This window comes from Penaeus monodon, chromosome 8 (genome assembly GCF_015228065.2).
Source record: "Penaeus monodon isolate SGIC_2016 chromosome 8, NSTDA_Pmon_1, whole genome shotgun sequence".
Taxonomy (NCBI): Eukaryota; Metazoa; Arthropoda; class Malacostraca; order Decapoda; family Penaeidae; genus Penaeus; species Penaeus monodon.
In genome coordinates, this window is record NC_051393.1 from 51,410,554 (window position 1) to 51,428,053 (window position 17,500).

The 17,500-nt window shown below is 40.4% G+C and overlaps 1 protein-coding gene across 1 annotated transcript in view; it reads right to left on the reverse strand.

Moving 5' to 3' along the window:
- Positions 1-7,045: 7,045 nt before the first annotated feature.
- The window catches only part of LOC119576424 (unconventional myosin-XV-like), a 25,324-nt gene continuing 14,869 nt past the window's right edge, over positions 7,046-17,500 (reverse strand). The window contains 10 exon segments of the mRNA XM_037924129.1: positions 7,046-8,793; positions 9,402-9,535; positions 10,294-10,498; positions 11,981-12,136; positions 13,003-13,164; positions 13,902-14,083; positions 14,675-14,888; positions 15,658-15,828; positions 16,313-16,723; positions 17,273-17,382. Coding sequence (XP_037780057.1) covers positions 8,557-8,793; positions 9,402-9,535; positions 10,294-10,498; positions 11,981-12,136; positions 13,003-13,164; positions 13,902-14,083; positions 14,675-14,888; positions 15,658-15,828; positions 16,313-16,723; positions 17,273-17,382 — 1,982 coding nt within the window. The 3' untranslated portion in view covers positions 7,046-8,556.

A 17,500-nucleotide genomic window follows, 5' to 3' on the forward strand; every position in this document is an offset into this window, starting at 1 on the left:
CACACACACACACACACACACACACACACACACACACACACACACATATATATATATATATATATATATATATATATATATATATATAAAATATATATATATATATATATAGTATATATATATATATTATATATATATACATATATATAAATATATGTATAATATATATATATATATATATATATATATATATATATATATATATATATATATATATATATATATATATATATAAAGAGAGACAGACAGACAGACAGAGTGACACACCATGTATATATACAATATTTTTTTTCTTCTAAAACGATTTTCTCTTTTGTTTCACACGTGACATGCTTATGTCTTTAATCTCAAAGTAAATATGGGAATAAGAAAGAAATTGCAGCCTTCCGTGACCCCGTGACCTTGCGATGATCAGAACCAACGAAGAACAGGAATAAAAGAGGTGAAAGAAGTAGAAAGTGAATAGGTTTCCGATAACAGACTCTTTTAGCGACACAGACGTCATGAGAGAGAGAGAGAGAGGGCGGGAGGGAGGGAGGGAGGGAGGGAGAGAGAGAGAGAGAGAGAGAGAGAGAGAGAGAGAAAATGAGAGACACAGAGAGAGAGAGAGAGAGAGAGAGAGAGACTGAGACAGAGAAAATGAGAGAGAGAGAGACAGACAGACGGAGACAGAGAAAATGAGAGAGAGAGAGAGAGAGGCATAGAGATAGGCAGACAGACAGACAGACAGAGACAGAAAAAAAAAAGACAAGCAGAAAAATGCGACAGAAAAAAGACGAAGAGAGAGAGAGAGAAAAGGAGACTCAAAATACAGAGAGAGCGAAGGAAGGGCGGATGTAGTTAGCACGGCGTCTGCGGATCAATGAACCTTCCCCGGCACAGTCACGCCACGCTAGCTTGCCGTGAGTCGCCGTGAGTTGCCATGAGTCGCCGTGATTGCCATGAGTCGCCGTGAGTTGCCATGAGTCGCTGTGAGTTGCCAAGAGTCGCCGTGAGTTGCCAAGAGTCGCTGTGAGTTGCCATGAGTCGCCGTTGGTTGCCGTGAGTCGCCGTGGGTTGCCATGAGTTGCCATGAGTCGCCATGAGTCGCCGTGGGTTGCCATGAGTCGCCGTGGGTTGCCATGAGTTGCCATGGATTTTCTCTGTTCTGGATTTTTTTTTTTTTTTTTAATTCTTTACGCTTTTTCTGTGTTTCTCTCTTTTTCTTTTTCTTTTTTTGTATTTGTTACTTTTTTTTTTTTTTTTTTTGCTTTTTCTGTTTCTCTGTTGTTTTGTTTTTTGTTTTATTTGTTACTTTTGTTTTTGCCTATGTTTTTTCAGTTTTTTTGTTTGTTTTTGTTTGTGCTTTTTCTGTTTCTTTTTTTTTGGTTTTGTATTTGTCAATTTTGTTTTTGCTAATTTTTTGTTTTTGTTTCTCTGTTGTTTTTCTTTTTTTGTATTTGTTACTTTTGTTTTGTTTTTTGTTTTTGTTTTTTTTCTGTTTCTCAGTTTTTTTGCTTCTTTTTGTATTTGTTAATTTTTTTTCTGCTTTTTTTTTGTTTTTGTTTTTTCTCTGTTTCTCTGTATTTTGTATCTGTTACTTTTGTCTTGTTTATGTTTTTATTTTGTTTTTTATGCTTTTTCTCTGTTTTTCTGTTGTTGCTTTTTTGTTCCTTTTTGTACTTTTTTTACTTTTGTTTTTTCTGTTTTTTTTATTATGTTTTTTCTCTGCTTCTCTGTATTTTTTTTTTTTTTTTTTTATTTGTTACTTTTGTTTTCGTTTTTTTCTGTTTTTTATGCTTTTGCTGTTTCTCTGTTTTTTTTTTTTTTTTTTTGTTACTTTTTATTTTTGTTATGCTTGTTTGTTTTATGGTTTTTTTTTATGTTTTTGTTTTGTTGTTTTTGTATTTGTTACTTTTTATGTTTTTATTCTGTTTTTCTGTATTTTTTTGTATTTGTTACTTTAGTTTTTGCTTGTTTTTTCTGTTTTTTTTGTATTTGTTACTTTTTTATTTACTTTTGTTTTTGTTTTTTTTTCTGTTTTTGTTTTTGTTAATGTTTTTTCTCTGTTTTTGTTATCTTTGTTACTTTTGTTTTTGTTTGTTTTTCTCTTTTTTATGTTGCTGCTGTTGTATTTGTATTTGTTCATTTTGTTTTTGTTTATTTATTCATTTATTTATTTTTTAGTTGTCTTGTCGTTCGTTTTTCTTTTTCTCTTCTTTTTTTTATCTTTTCTTCCGTCATTCTCTTTTCTTTTTCAATCTGTTCTACTTTCTCGGTTTTCCTTCATTCTCTCCTTCGTTTCCCTTTCCTTCCTCCTTTGTAATGCATCTCAAAAAAAAAAAAAAAAAAAAAAAAACACTTAACAAGTCTATAAAAAAGAAGAAAAGATCTGATTTTTTTAAAATATAGAATAACACAAAAACGCAAAAAAAAAAAAAAAAAAAAAAAAAAAATATATATATATATATATATATATAGTTATATATGTATTTATTTAAATATTCATATATATATATATATATATATATATATATATATATATAAACGTTATTAAAAACTTTAAAAGTCTGAATACGATTTAAAAAAATAACACGGAAACGCAATAAAGGAGAGAGAGAGAAAAAATATCCCCATTGAACAATTCTAAAAAAAGAAAAAAAGAAAAAAATCTAAGAATCTAAATAAGATTTTTAAAAATAACACAAAAACCGCAACCATGAAAAGAAAAAAAAAATTAAATAAGATTTTCAAAAATAACACAAAAACCGCAACCATGAAAAGAAAAAAAATCTATGTAAGATTTTCAAAAATAACACAATAAACCGCAACCATAAAAAAAATCGAAGTAAATTTTTAAAAATAACACAAAAACCGCAACCATAAAAAAAATCTATGTATTTTCAAAAATAACACAAAAAAACGCAACCATAAAAAAAAAATCTAAACAAGATTTTTAAAAATAACACAAAAACCGCAACCATGAAAAAAAAGATCTTTATAAAACTCTGGCTTTCTATACCAAAGCACAAGACCCCCCCTCCCCTTCCCTCCCCTCCCCCCCCGTTATATAAAGACAAGGGAGGTTGCCAATTGTTTATTTATACCGAGAAGCGCGTTCTGTTCCTCCCTCTGCACGTGCGTTGTTTACTAGGAGGGTATGGCTATTTTTGTTTTTCTTTGTTTTGTGTTTGTTTTTTCGTTTGTGTCCTCGATGCGTGCGGTTTGTCTCTCTGTGTCGGGATTTTTTGTTTTGTTTTGGTTTTGTTTCTGTTTTGTTAAGTGCGGGATGTAATGGTGAGGGTTAGTTTGAGAGAGAGAGAGAGAGAGAGAGAGAGAGAGAGAGAGAGAGAGAGAGAGAGAGAGAGAGAGAGAGAGAGAGCAATGCATGTGGTATGAAGTGCGTAGTGAGTATTTCTCTTGGCATTTGTATTTGAATTGTAGAGGAATGATGCATTTATATGCTGTCGCTTCCTGTTGATGAGTGCAGACACACACACACACAGTGTGTGTGTGTGTATGTGCGTGTGTGTGTGCGTGCGTGCGTGTGTGTGTGTGTGTGTGTGTGTGTGTGTGTGTGTGTGTGTGTGTGTGTGTGTGTGTGTGTGTATGTGCGTGCGTGCGCGTGCGTGTGTGTGTGTGTGCGTGTGTGTGTGTGTGTGTGTGTGTGTGTGTGTGTGTGTGTGTGTGTTGCGTGCATGCGTGCGTGCGTGTGTGTGTGTGTGTGTGCATAGTCTCGACCCACGTTCTCACCCGCCAGGATCGCCAAACCTTCGACTGTTTTACAAAAATCCATTTCGGAATCCGTGATGTCGCTAGCATAGGTTTGTGGTCATCTTTAGTGAATATCAATTTTTATGAAGTTGGTCCGAAATATAATTACTTTATGGTATATGATAGATTATTTCAGAAGGATATGATATGTCTGTTCATCTCTTTTTCCTTGAATATGAAAATAAAACTTGAAAAAGTGTTATTTTTGACGTTTTAAAATCCCCGAATTAATCTATTTTTTACACAGTTATTAAATATTCTCATTTTTCCACTTACATCTCACCCTCACTTATGGTGTAAATTAACAAAGCACAATAGTTTACGAGAGAGAGAGAGAGAGAGAGAGAGAGAGAGAGAGAGAGAGAGAGAGAGAGAGAGAGAGAGAGAGAGAGAGAGAGAGAGAGAGAGAGAGAGAGAGAGAGAGAGAGAGAGAGAGAGAGGAGAGAGAGAGAGAGAGAGAGAGAGAGAGAGAGAGAGAGAGAGAGAGAGAGAGAGAGAGAGAGAGAGAGAAAGAGAGAGAGTCGCAAGATAAATAAAAACCCAACATCGCTGCCTTAAGTCGGATCACAAATCTACGGAGAAAAATTGTCACAAAACGTTTAGATCGCGAGTGTACCAAAATCTCATGTTATTTAATACCCTAATACACAAATTTTAAGACTGTATTTTGGGAGGTTAAGCTAAATATTGTATCGTTATGTATTAATGAAGCTGGTTAATTGTAGCGTTATTAGAAAGTTATTTCTAATACACAGATTGTGATATCACACGCCACTATGGGGTTGATCCCATGATTTGTTTACGCTAATATTATTTGCATTACATTCTCATCTGAGGAGAGAGTGCAATTTAGTATAGCAGGCGTATAAGTCACGAAATTTATTTAAAAAATTAAGACTACCATTTTCCTGTCTCTCACAGAATGCTCTCCACACCCACGAAAACTCCCGACAAATGCATTGGAAATATTGAAAAAAAAAGAAACTCACATCTCACGTAAAAGAGACTGTGGCATTTGTTATCCCTTTCGTGTGGCTTCAATCGCGTGTTGGAATTCTTTAGTGCAATCAAGTTAATCGCTTAGCAAGGTCAGTGTGTGAGTGTGGAGTACCTCTGGCGATCAGCACACGCATTGTTACAATCCTTGCAAGACTAACTTGGTTGAGTTGACAAGGAAAAAATCATTTGTTGCACATAACTATGAGACAGTGTGATGTTATCTCTGTGAGCAGTTATATATCTCTATCAGTTTATCTCTCTCTCTCTCTCTCTCTCTATCTATCTATCTATCTATCTATCTATCTATCTATCCATCTATTTATCTGTCTGTCTGTCTGTCTGTCTGTCTGTCTGTCTGTCTGTCTGTCTGTCTGTCTGTCTGTCTGTCTGTCTGTCTGTCTGTCTGTCTGTCTGTCCGTCCGTCTGTCCGTCTGTCTGTCTGTCTGTCTGTCTGTCTGTCCGTCTGTCTGTCTGTCTCTGTCTCTGTCTCTCTCTCTTACTCTCACTCTCTCAATCTCTTTATCCATCTACCTACCTACGTACCTAATCGATCTATCTGTCTATTTATCAAACAATCTATCTATTCATCTATGCGAACAGCGGCACCAATTGTAAACATGCATAAAAAAGATATCAAGCAGGTTAATTTTGGCACCGCGACGGAATAAACCTTTGAACAACTGCAGTATTCATACAGGCTATGCTGGCTGGTCGATGAATCATGCAGAATGTGGAAACTACCTGTAAATTTTGCGGAATACGGATATTTTGTACATTGTATGAGAAACTTCCATGTGACAAAACCGTCCAGATCAATTAGCATGAGATAGACAGTGGTATCTATATATAATTGTTTCACTTTCTTTAATGTGATACGGAATGCAATATCCCGGTATGACTGTACATTAAAAGTGATCATTTCATCCTAACCAATGCACTGTTTTATGCAATTTTCTCAGGCTATAAATCTATCCATATTTCTTTCATGTACTGCATTGTTAGATTTTTTTTTTTAATTTTCATCAAGATAAAGAAAATATGATGAAGAAAATTATGAGTCAGCACACACAATGGGGACAATAATAGCACACATTTTTTTCAATTAGAAATTAATTAATGATGAAAAACTGTTTAATTCGTCATCACTGATACTGTTTAAACATATATACGCCTGAATCGTTATTTTATTTTGGATTTTATTTAGTTTATGCTTCATTGCTTTCTGTATTTAACCTACCTTTTTTTCTGATATATGATTATTCTTTTTTTTATAACGCTAATTCCTGTACCGTTAGATATTAATGAAAACGGTGAAATGTACCGTTATTAGAAAGTTATTTCTATTGTGATCTACAACACAGGTCATTATTATCTGTAATGGCTCTTTCAACACCGGCTAATAGCAATTACGATGTAATTATGCTAGTCCATTGTAACTGCAATAGCTATGTCCCATATTATACAAAGGGGTTGTCTATTATTCAATATTTTTTTTTCCTTTCTGTGATTTATTGAATTGGTTTCGTTTGTTAATCGGCATTGTTCATTCGTTGTTCATTTTGTCATATACCAACAGCGTTTGTCTTTTTTTTTTTTTGTCTTTTATTTTTTTTTTTTTTAAAGATTCTTTATATATATTTTTGAGTAATCTTTTATCTCAAGGTAGTGGGATTATTTGATTATCGTTTTTGTGCACTTCGCCGTCTTTATCTTTTTTTTTTTTTCTCTTCCGTGTTTTGTGGTTTCATTTGTTTTCTATTTGTTTCCACCGCTTCTTGATTTTCGCTTTAGGCTCGTGGTCTTCGCGATGGAATAAATTTGGTCCTATTTTACGTGTTTTGTCTTCGTAAATATTTTCCTCGTGGCTAATTATAAATAGTAATAATTCTTGAAGTATGTGAAAGCGCTTGTAGTTCTTTGATGTAACATTTTATATGATAATTGTATTTTTGCTGGAGGATTAAAAATTTTAAGTTTATTTTGCGATGATTATAGTTTTTTTTATGCTTTCTATTGAGAATATTGTTCTCGCATATGTATATATGGATATATATATATACACACACACACACACACACATGTACAAGCAAGCACGCATGTATACGCACACACGCACACACAAACACACACACACGTTTACCTTTCTAAATGAATCATCGTCAGAAACTGAGGTAGGACTAAATTAATCCCTCACATTCTTTCGAATAAATCAGTCTTCTCACCTTCACTCACATGCAATATTGAGCAAGATGAAAATCACTGCCTATTATATCCGGGATAATGATACCAAAGATCAAAATATTCAAATTTATTGTTAGAAGAAAGCTTTACAGACAAAGTGCCGAATAAGCATATGAAAATAAAATATAGTATAGTTAGTAAGTTATTGTAACAATATAACAAAGACATATACATTAATCACATCATTGAGCAGTGCACGACAGCTGCTAAATTTCTGACAAAAAAAATTATTGCATAAATGCATTTTTCAAACCCTTCAAAATTCTCTTGACATTCTTTCGATCTGTATAATGGACATCGTCTTTTGCATATAATTTTAGCCATGCACATTATCAACTTATAAATAAATAATCAAAATTCTATTTTATATACACATGCATTTTCTCTCTCCAAAAACCTGCACAAATTCTCTGTCTCATTTTCGCCGTTTTGTGAAAATCGTCAAGCGAAATGTTCGTACATCTGTAAACACGAGTCATCACTTTCCATAAACATATGCAAAGTTTATTTATTTTTTTCTAAAACCAGAAAAAATGGTTGGGAGAAAAAAGTCAGCATTACAATGGTACATCATAGATACCATATAAAATCTTTAAAAAAATCTCTTTAGAAAAGACATACACGACAGGTATAAAAATTAATGCAGGAGAGAGGGGAAAAAATCCTTTGATGCGGAATAGAAAAAAAAATCTTATATCATACAGGCTATATGGCATCAGTACTTAACTTTCTATCCGAGTCACACTATTCACACTTTTTTTTATCATTCTCTATGACATGCACACCTCAGCCACTTCTCTTCTCACACAGATATACCATATACTAGATATAAACCATCTCAAAAAACAAAAACGTGATCAGAATCCTATAAAATCGTATAAACGTCTTTTTTTTTTTAACCCAAATGAAGGTCAAGTCAGCACATTTAAAAAAAAGTCTATCTCACAATTCACAACATAAAAAAAAACAACGAAAACTTCCTTATCACCATCATCATCTTCATATTCATCTTCATCATCTCATCCACGATAAAAAAAAGTCAAATACTGGAGTTTAGGTCCTCGACTCCCCCCCCGCCCCCCCTGTAACGGGCAACGCCGCCAGAGGACGGCCAGACACTAAGGGGAATACAACCATGTGATGTGATAACACTCACACCAATGTAGCACCCACACTCGCCTAAAATCAATACTTACATGGCATTAAAAAAATCGTGTACTTTGAGCATTCATGTGGTCCTTCCCCTCGTTTAGGACAGACTCTACATGGGTGCGTAAGACTGAGGGTTCATTATTGCAATTATATAGAAGTATTTTCGTTCCACTTAAGATATATGATATGATCTTTATATATATATATATATATATATATATATATATATATATATATATATATATATATATATATATATATATATATATAAGTAGCAGTCTCTCCGGTACTTAGCCCACCCACGAGCCTCGCCGCCATCGAAATGTCTTCCTTCACATCCCCTGCGCCTCAGCCAGAGTACCCCCGGCCTCCGCCCTCGCCCTCGCCCTCGCCCTCGTCCTCGCCCGGGACTCATCTCGAGAGCGTCACGTCCTTGGGGTTGTCGCCTCGCGCGTGGCCGGTCGTCCGCTGCTCGATGGTGATGTACTGGCGGATGAGGCGCGAGATCTCGTGCGCCTGCTCCGTCTGGATGCGCGTGATTCGCTGCTGCATCAGGTTGCCGCACTTCATGTCCAGGTAGAGCTCGTCCTCGCTCTTCACCTTGCGCGTGCTCATCACCTCGGCCAGGCTGTACTTGATCAGGGTCTCCTGCGGGAGGGGAAGGGCGCGGGTTATTCGTGCGCTCGAACTTTCCGCTCGAACGTTCGAAACATATCGCCATGTTCGGTCTCTGGAGGCTTTTCCATTTAAATTTTTACTGTCAGTTAATCTTTAAATTGAAATTCTATGGACATTAAAATTTCAATTCCAGGAAAAGAACCAAGTTTATATTTTCTTTTTTATGGAGTTAATGTTTAATTTTCAATGGCAGTATGTAATATAATTATAATATAGGCAAAACGATATCTTTACTCCAGACGTCACAGATAAGGCTGAAAGAAAAACATAATAAAAAAAGAGGGAATGGCGAAGGAAGCAAGAAAGAAAGAAAGAAAGAAAAAAATAAAAAAAAGAATCAGAGTATATAACGAAAAATATGGAAAAAAGGGAAACAGAACGGAAGAGGAAAAAGAAAAGAAAAAAGAGAAAAAAAGGAAAAAAAAAAAAATAAAAAAAAAAAACAGAACGAACCAAAGACCGAAAATAAGAGAAAGACTAAACACCCTATACCCCCCCCCTCCTCAAAAAAAAAAAAAAACTCCCTCTCCCCCTCTCCCCCCCATCCCCTCCCCCCATCCCCCCCACCTTAGACCTACATGCGTGAGGAGATCGAGGAAGTGGACGCCATGCTTGTTGAGGGCCAGGATGTGGTCGGAGCGCTCCTTGGGCTCCGTCACGCGCTTCACGGCGAAGAAGGACGACCCGAACAGCGGCCACGATTGCAGGATTTCTGGCGGGGAGGAAAAAAGGTTGAAAAAAAAATGGAAATGAAAGTAATGATATCGAGAAATACGAAGAGAAATGCATAGTTGATTCTGGGGGGGGGGAGAAGGAAAAAAAGCTTTAAAAAATATGGAAATAGAAGTAATGATATCGAGAAATACGATGGGAAATTAATTGTTGATTCGGGGGGGGGGGGGGGGGAGTGGAAAATAAAAAAAAAAAAAAAAAAAAAAAAAAAAGTAAATAAGGGTAATAAAATAAATCGACAAATAAGAATATAAATGTATAGTTGATGCTATGGTGTTTCACTCTAGTATCAATGAAAAGGAGAAGGTTGGGTATTTCAACGAAATAAATCAGTATTACATTATTTCCCACGGGGAAAAAAAACGCCTAATCAAATCTATAAAAAAAAATCTATCAATCAATAAATGAGATTAACAAAAACTATCAACCAACAAAACAGATCATTAGGGAAAAAACAATAAAACAGATCATTAGCAAAAAAAAAATCATCAACATCATCATCATCATCATCATCATCTTCCTCCTCCTCAACATCAACATCATCAACATCAACATCAACATCAACATCATCAACATCATCAACATCATCATCCTCCTCCTCCTCATCATCAACATCATCTATCATCATCATCATCATCATCATCATCATCATCATCATCATCAACATCAACATCAACATCAACATCAACATCATCATCATCATCATCATCATCATCATCATCGCGACGCCTCACTCACCGAGAACCTGCGCCTTGGCCTGCAGGCTGGTGAGCGGCGCCACCTCCGGCCACGCAGACTGCACCATGTTGACCCACTGCGGGGGCTTCACGTCCCGCACCGTCAGCGCCGGCTTCGGGAGCAGGTACTTGACCTCCTTCATCGTGGGGACGTCCTCCAGGTCGGCGGCGCGGTGCAGGAGGGCGGCCACTTTGGCGATGTCGTACTGGAAGGCAACAGACGGGGTTAGGAGGGGGGGGGGAAAGTTGGGGGGGGGGAAAGTTGGGGGGGGGAAGTGGGGGGGGAAGTGGGGAGTGGGGGGGAAGTTGGGGGGAAGTGGGAGAAGTGGGGAGGGGCGTGGGAGAAGTTGGGGGAAGTGGGGAAGTTGGGTTTCTGTTGCAGATTTGGCGAAAATCACGGCAAGGACTAACTAATTGACTAACTAATCTTTAAAAAGTGGCATTACATATAACATATCAATAATAACATTAATAACATACATAACACATACACAAGTTACAGTATCTTGATCAGTTACCTACCGCCTAGTTAGACAGCCTTAACATAACAAATCACCCCCAACGACCTTCAAAATCCCCCATTCGCAACCTAATGCCACCCCATTCACCTCCAAGGACACCTCCAACCCCCAATCCCATACCTAACAGCACCCCAATCACCCCCAACCCGAACCCCCCAACCACCCCAACCCCAAACCCACCAACCGACCCCCAACTCCCGAACCCACCCCCAACCCGAACCCACCCACCCCCTCCACTCCCAACACACCCAACAGCACCCACTCACAATGAATCTGCCACCACTGTCCCCCGGACTCCCCAACGAGCCCAAGACCCCTCTCAAGGTAAACCCACGAGCCAATCCTGTGAACACACCGACCCCACTCGTATAACAGCCCATGTCCGAGCGCAAGGTCAGATACCCACAACCGACCAAAGATCCAGAACCACCAAGACCCTGGCGAAACAAGACGAGACCCCAAGAGATCCGGGAGTTACGACAAAACGTATCCAATCTCGAAATCTGAAAAGACTAATAGTAGTGAACCACCTAAACTATCGCCCGAATCTGCAAACCCAAGTTAAATGAAACACCGATGTACTCTAAAACCTATGTGCAAACAAGTATCAGCATCTTACGATATAGCATTCAGAAACGACCTCCAACTTCCCAAACACCCCTTAATACAGTACAACGCCCAACTCCGAACTACCCTATACATAAACTTCCATAACTAACCACTAACCTACCTAATCCCAAACCACCCCAACGACCCAACTCCCAAAAACCCCAACGACCCCAACTCGAAACCCACCCAACCGACCCCCCACTCCCGAACCCACCCCAACCGACCCCCAACTCCCGAAAACCCACCCCAACCGACCCCCAACTCCCAAAACCCACCCCAACCGACCCCCAACTCCCGAAACCCACCCCAACCGACCCCCAACTCCCAAAACCCACCCCAACTCCCGAAACCCACCCCAACCGACCCCCAACTCCCAAAACCCACCCCAACCGACCCCCAACTCCGAACCCACCCCCAACCGACCCCCAACTCCCGAAACCCACCCCAACCGACCCCCAACTCCCAAAACCCACCCCAACCGACCCCCAACTCCCCAAACCCACCCCAACCGACCCTACCCCCTCCCTCCCACATCACCCAACAGGCAACAGCACTCACAATGACATCTTGCTGCAGCTGTTCCCCGGGCGTGACGAGCAGCAGCCCCTCAAGGTAATCTGGAGCAATCTGGTTGAACACGACCTCGTAATAAAGGGCATTGTCCGAGCGCAGAGGGTAGTACCACACACTCCGGCAGAAGATCAGGTAGAAGACCTGGCGAGAGAGAGAGAGAGAGAGAGACGGGGAGGTTAAGAAAATACGTTTATTCTGAAATTCTGAAAAGCTAATAGTTGTGAACCTAAAATACATATCTGCGGTTGGTGAAAGTTAGAGAATGACGTGTATGCTAAAATTATGTGCATAACAATTATCAGCATCTTAACGATATAGGCAAGTTAAGAAAACGAATTTATCTGAAATTCATCTTTAAAGCTAATAACTGTGAACGTAAAATACATATCTGTGGTTGCTGAAAGCTCGAGACTGATGCATATACTAAAATTATATATATAACAATTATCAACACTATAATGATAGAGGCAAGTTAAGAAAACACATTTACCTTTAATGTCAACACTAATATTTTACGCTGATTAAGTTACCTCGTGTCACAAAAGCCACTTATGAAGAGGAAACTCATTAATTAACTAGTTTTTTTGGCTAATTAACACATCAAAATTAACAGGTGAAGGCCACATTATGGGCTGTTGGCTAGTTTTTATATGTGATTCATATTTTGGTTTGTTTTCGAGATGATGTAGATCCGAATTTATATTCTATCTGATTCATCCCAATCGAAAATAATTAACTGTAATCTGAAATATCTAATACCAACACCAACCTAAATACACGGAGAGATTGATAAAAAAAATGTCATTTATTATAAATCACATCAAGCTTCACAATATATTCATAAAAAATAAATGGATAGAAAGATTTTAAAAAATAAAAACATCCCATTTATTACCAATCTTCAACATCAACACAACAAGTTTCACATAAAAAAAAAACAAGAGATCATTTTCCCCCCAAAAAATCTAATTCCTCTAAATTCTAAACTCCCCTCAGCCTCCACTTACCTGCTGGTTCTTCAGGAGTTCTGTCGTGACGTCGAGAATGTACTCTTCTCTGGCCAGCGGCATGGTGAACGTGTCTCCCTCGACGATGCAGTACAAACTGTACTCTTCCTGCTCGTTGGGATTTCGTACTCCTATGAGGCTGCACATCTCTTCGATAATGTCCTTCGGGAGAGAGAAAGAGACATGTAGATCAAGTTTTCATCTTAAAATGTGTGTGTGTCAGCTGTCATAATAGCATGAAGTGAAAGTAATGATATTCACTTTATATGACGTTTCTCTAACTCTGCAAATATTATGATCTATTTTTCTACAAGCATACAGGGTTTTCTCTTTAACTCTCATCACTATTCACATTATTTTTTTTAGATCTCAACAATTATCACATTTCGTCATTTCCCTCAATCATCATCCTGTTATAATTGCCATCCCTTGACGATATGCCAACCCATTTCATCGCCATCAATCAAAATACTTTTCTCTCGCAATGTTTATTTTACGTTCCTATCTCCCTGCCTCCTTTGCCCCTCCATCTCCTTGCTCTCTCTCCTTTACCTTTGCCATTACTCTCTTATTTCTCTTCGTCCCCCTCCTCCCCCTCTGCCGCCTCCTCGTCTGCCTCCTGTCCTTCTCCTTCTCCTTCTCCTCCTCCTCCTCTTCTGTCTCTTCTTCCTCTCCTCCTCCACCTCTTCCTTACCCTCTCTCTCTCTTCCTCTTCTTTAACCTTCTCCCCTCCTTATTTCTCCTTTCCCCTCCTACTCCCTTTACCTCTTCTCCCTTCCCCTCCCTTTCCTTTCCCCTCCTTCCTCCTTTCCTCCCCCTTCCTATCCCCTCCATTCCCCCCTCTCCTCCCTCCTAGCCTTCCCCTCCTCCTCCTCCTCCTGCTCCTCTCTCCTCCTCACCTGCACAACCGAGGTGCTCTTGGTGTTGATGACCCTCTCGGTGCCCCCCGGAAGCCTGTAGATCTGCCGCTTGGAGTTCCTTCCCGCGGTGATGGCGGTGATTTCCTCGATGCTCGGCACATTCTTGCGACCTCCGTACTTGAAGGTCTTGCGGAGGTTTTGCAGGCAAACCATCGATGTGCCTGATGGGTAAGAGGGAAATATTTAGTGAGGGAATATGAGAGAGAGAGAGAGAGAGAAAGAGAGAGAGAGAGAGAGAGAGAGAGAGAGAGAGAGAGAGAGAGAGAGAGAGAGAGAGAGAGAGAGATAGATAGTAGATAGATGATGATAGATAGATAGATAGATAGATAGATATATATATATATATATATATATATTATATATATATATATATAATATATATATATATCTGAGAGAGAGAGAGAGGAGAGAGAGAGATAGACAGATAGACAGATAGAGAGAGAGAGAGAGAGAGAGAGAGAGAGAGAGAGAGAGAGAGAGAGAGAGAGAGAGAGAGAGAGAGAGAGAGAGAGAGAGAGAGAGAGAGAGAGTTGGGGTTTCTTCTGATCGTTTAAAAAGTCTATTAAGCGTTTCATTTATTTAATTAATTTATTTATTCATGTATTATTACTATTCTTATTATTAATAATATTATTATTATTACTATTAGTTTTTTTTGTTTTGGAAAGATACACACTTTCTTCTTTACAACTTAGTCCACGAAAACACGAAAATAAAAAATAATACTAATAACACCAACAAAGCCAACCCACCGTGATACGCTCTCCGCTTATCGTACGCCGCGGTTTCCAAATACTTGAAGAGGTACGGTTTGAGGCTCTCGGAGCAGGTGAAGTAGGCGGCGACGATGGAGAACAGCCTCCACCCGCGCTGGCAGGAGTCCGGGATGGAGGACTTGTTGGTGGTGGTCTGCTTCATGATCTGGCAGTAGACCTCGTCCCGGAGTGCGTGGTGCTTGTGGCAGTTCTGTTACGGGGGGAGAGAGAATGAATAGGGGTTTGTGACTGGTTGTAACTGGTGACGGTGGTGAGAATGCTTGGTTATAACGGAGGGATACGATACGATACGATACACAAAACACACACACACAAACACACACACACACACACACACACACACACACACACACACACACACACACTAGAAAAAAATACATCCTTATCTCATATCTAATTACACACAATACATGAATTCCACAATACATTTCTCCTTTACATGGACGACCCACCTATACACACCAAGCGGGACCCACATACCATGAGGGTAGTGCATACGCAGTGGAAAATATACACACAAAGGAAACCACATACTCACCATGAAGTTAGTGTCGACTCCGTGAAAAAATACCCACCTAACAGGAACCACATACAAGGAACAATACAAAACTCACCATGAGGATTAGTGTAGACACAGAGGTCCCCCCAAAAAAAAACACACCCACCAGGAACCACAGACTCACCATGAGGATTAGTGTAGACACAGAGGTCCCCCCCAAAAAAACACCCACCCACCAGGAACCACAGACTCACCATGAGGATTATTGTAGACACAGAGGCCCCCCCAAAAAAACACACCCACCAGGAATCACAGACTCACCATGAGGATTAGTGTAGACACAGAGGTCCCCCCCAAAAAAAAACACACCCACCAGGAACTACAGACTCACCATGAGGATTAGTGTAGACACAGAGACCCCCCAAAAAAAAAAAACACCCACCAGGAACCACAGACTCACCATGAGGATCGTGTAGACGCAGTGGACCTCCGTCTGCTGGGGGGCCATGGGGTAGTCTCCCATGTAGCGCATCACGGCCACAAAGGTCTCGATGGCCAGGTTGTCCAGCTCCGGCACGAGGGGCAGCAGCGACGCGGTCAAGGGCGACTGGCTGAACTTCACCATCTCGACCTGAAGGAGGAGGTCAAGGGTGAGGCCAAAGGAAAGACTAGGATAGCTGTTATTAATTGTTTTTCTTTGAGTCCGTTGCTTGCATCATTTACGCTGTGTGATTCTAAAAGAAGTGGAACGTTCTGTAAGTGTATCTGTCTATCTATCAATCTACCTATCCATCTATCTATCAGCCTATCTATCCATGAATTTATCTATATATATATATCTCTCTCAATCTACCTATCCAGGGGTTTTATCAATCAGTTTATCTACCAATCCATCTGTCTGTCTATCTACCTCCCTCCCTACCTATCTATCTATCTACCAATCTACCAATCCATCTACCAATCTCTCCATCTATCTATCTACCCCTCTACCTCTCCCTCCCTCTCCCTCTCCCCCTCCCTCCCTCCCTCTCCCTCCCTCTCCCTCTCCCTCTCCCTCTCTCTCTCTCTCTCTCCCTCTCCCTCTCCCTCTCTCCCCCTTTCGTCAACCCCCTCACCTGTTCCTTCCACGTCCACTCAGCGACCTGGTCCTTGCTCGTCTTCTTCTTCTTGTTCTTGTTGTTCCCGGTCTGCAGCGTGCCGTCGGACTGCACGATGCCCTGCTCCTTGGACAGGCGGAAGTGCTGGAGGGCGAACTGCAGGAGCGAGTGCTTGCCGTCGTGCACCACGGGCTGGCTGCCGCTGCCGCTCGCCCCGCTACCCGACCGCCCGCCGCCGCCGCCGCCGCCCTCGCCGCCAGAGGAGTGGCCCGAATCGTCGTGGCTCAGCGTGTGGTTGTGGTTGTGGTTGTGGTTGTGGCTGAGGTGCTGCGGCGGCTGCGTCCACGTCGAGGTCGTCCCGCTGACGGCGCTGCGGACCTCCAACTCGTTCTCGATCAGCCCCGGGTCGATGGCGTCCTCCGCCTTCACCTGCGGATCGACACGGAGTCAGCAAGTCGATGCACGGGGGAATTCTATTTTTATTTTTTATTATATATATATATATATATATATATATATATTTATCTGTTTTTTATCTATCTATTTGTCTATTTATTTATTTATTTATTTATTTTTTTACGGGGATGCTGGCAATGGTATGCGGAAAAGGCACGTCCGTCGGAAACCGTCGGTTGGAAATTCTACTTTGAAAAAGCACCTTGGAAAATGTATGCTGGAAATTGCACGTAAAACAACGAAGGGGAGGTACAAGAAAACACACGAATATGCCAATATGCATATTCGTGTGTTTTCCTGTACTTCCCCTTCGTTGTTCTACTCGCAATGCGTTCAACACGAATTACACACATTGGGAAATCGCGCCGCATCCCCATCACCTAAAAAACAAACCTCACACAAAGAAAACAACCCCCCGAAACACACTCACAACCCTCAAAACACGCACAAACACACACCAAAAAAAACAACAAACACCCCCCACAAACGAGCCCCCCCCCCCCCCCCCCCCGAGCGACTTACGTGATTGCTCCTCTCCTTGGCGGCGCTCCGGGCCTCCGAGCGGCCGATGGGGACCACGTACTCCATCGGGAACAGCCCCGAGCGCCCGTCCAGCGTGCCCTGGAGCCAACCTGCGGGGAAAGGCGGTTAAAAATGGAATTCTGGAGAACTTCGGAGGACACTAGAACAAGCTGGAGAGCAGGAAGTGACAGCTTTAATTCTGGAGAACTTCGGAGGATAAGGACACTT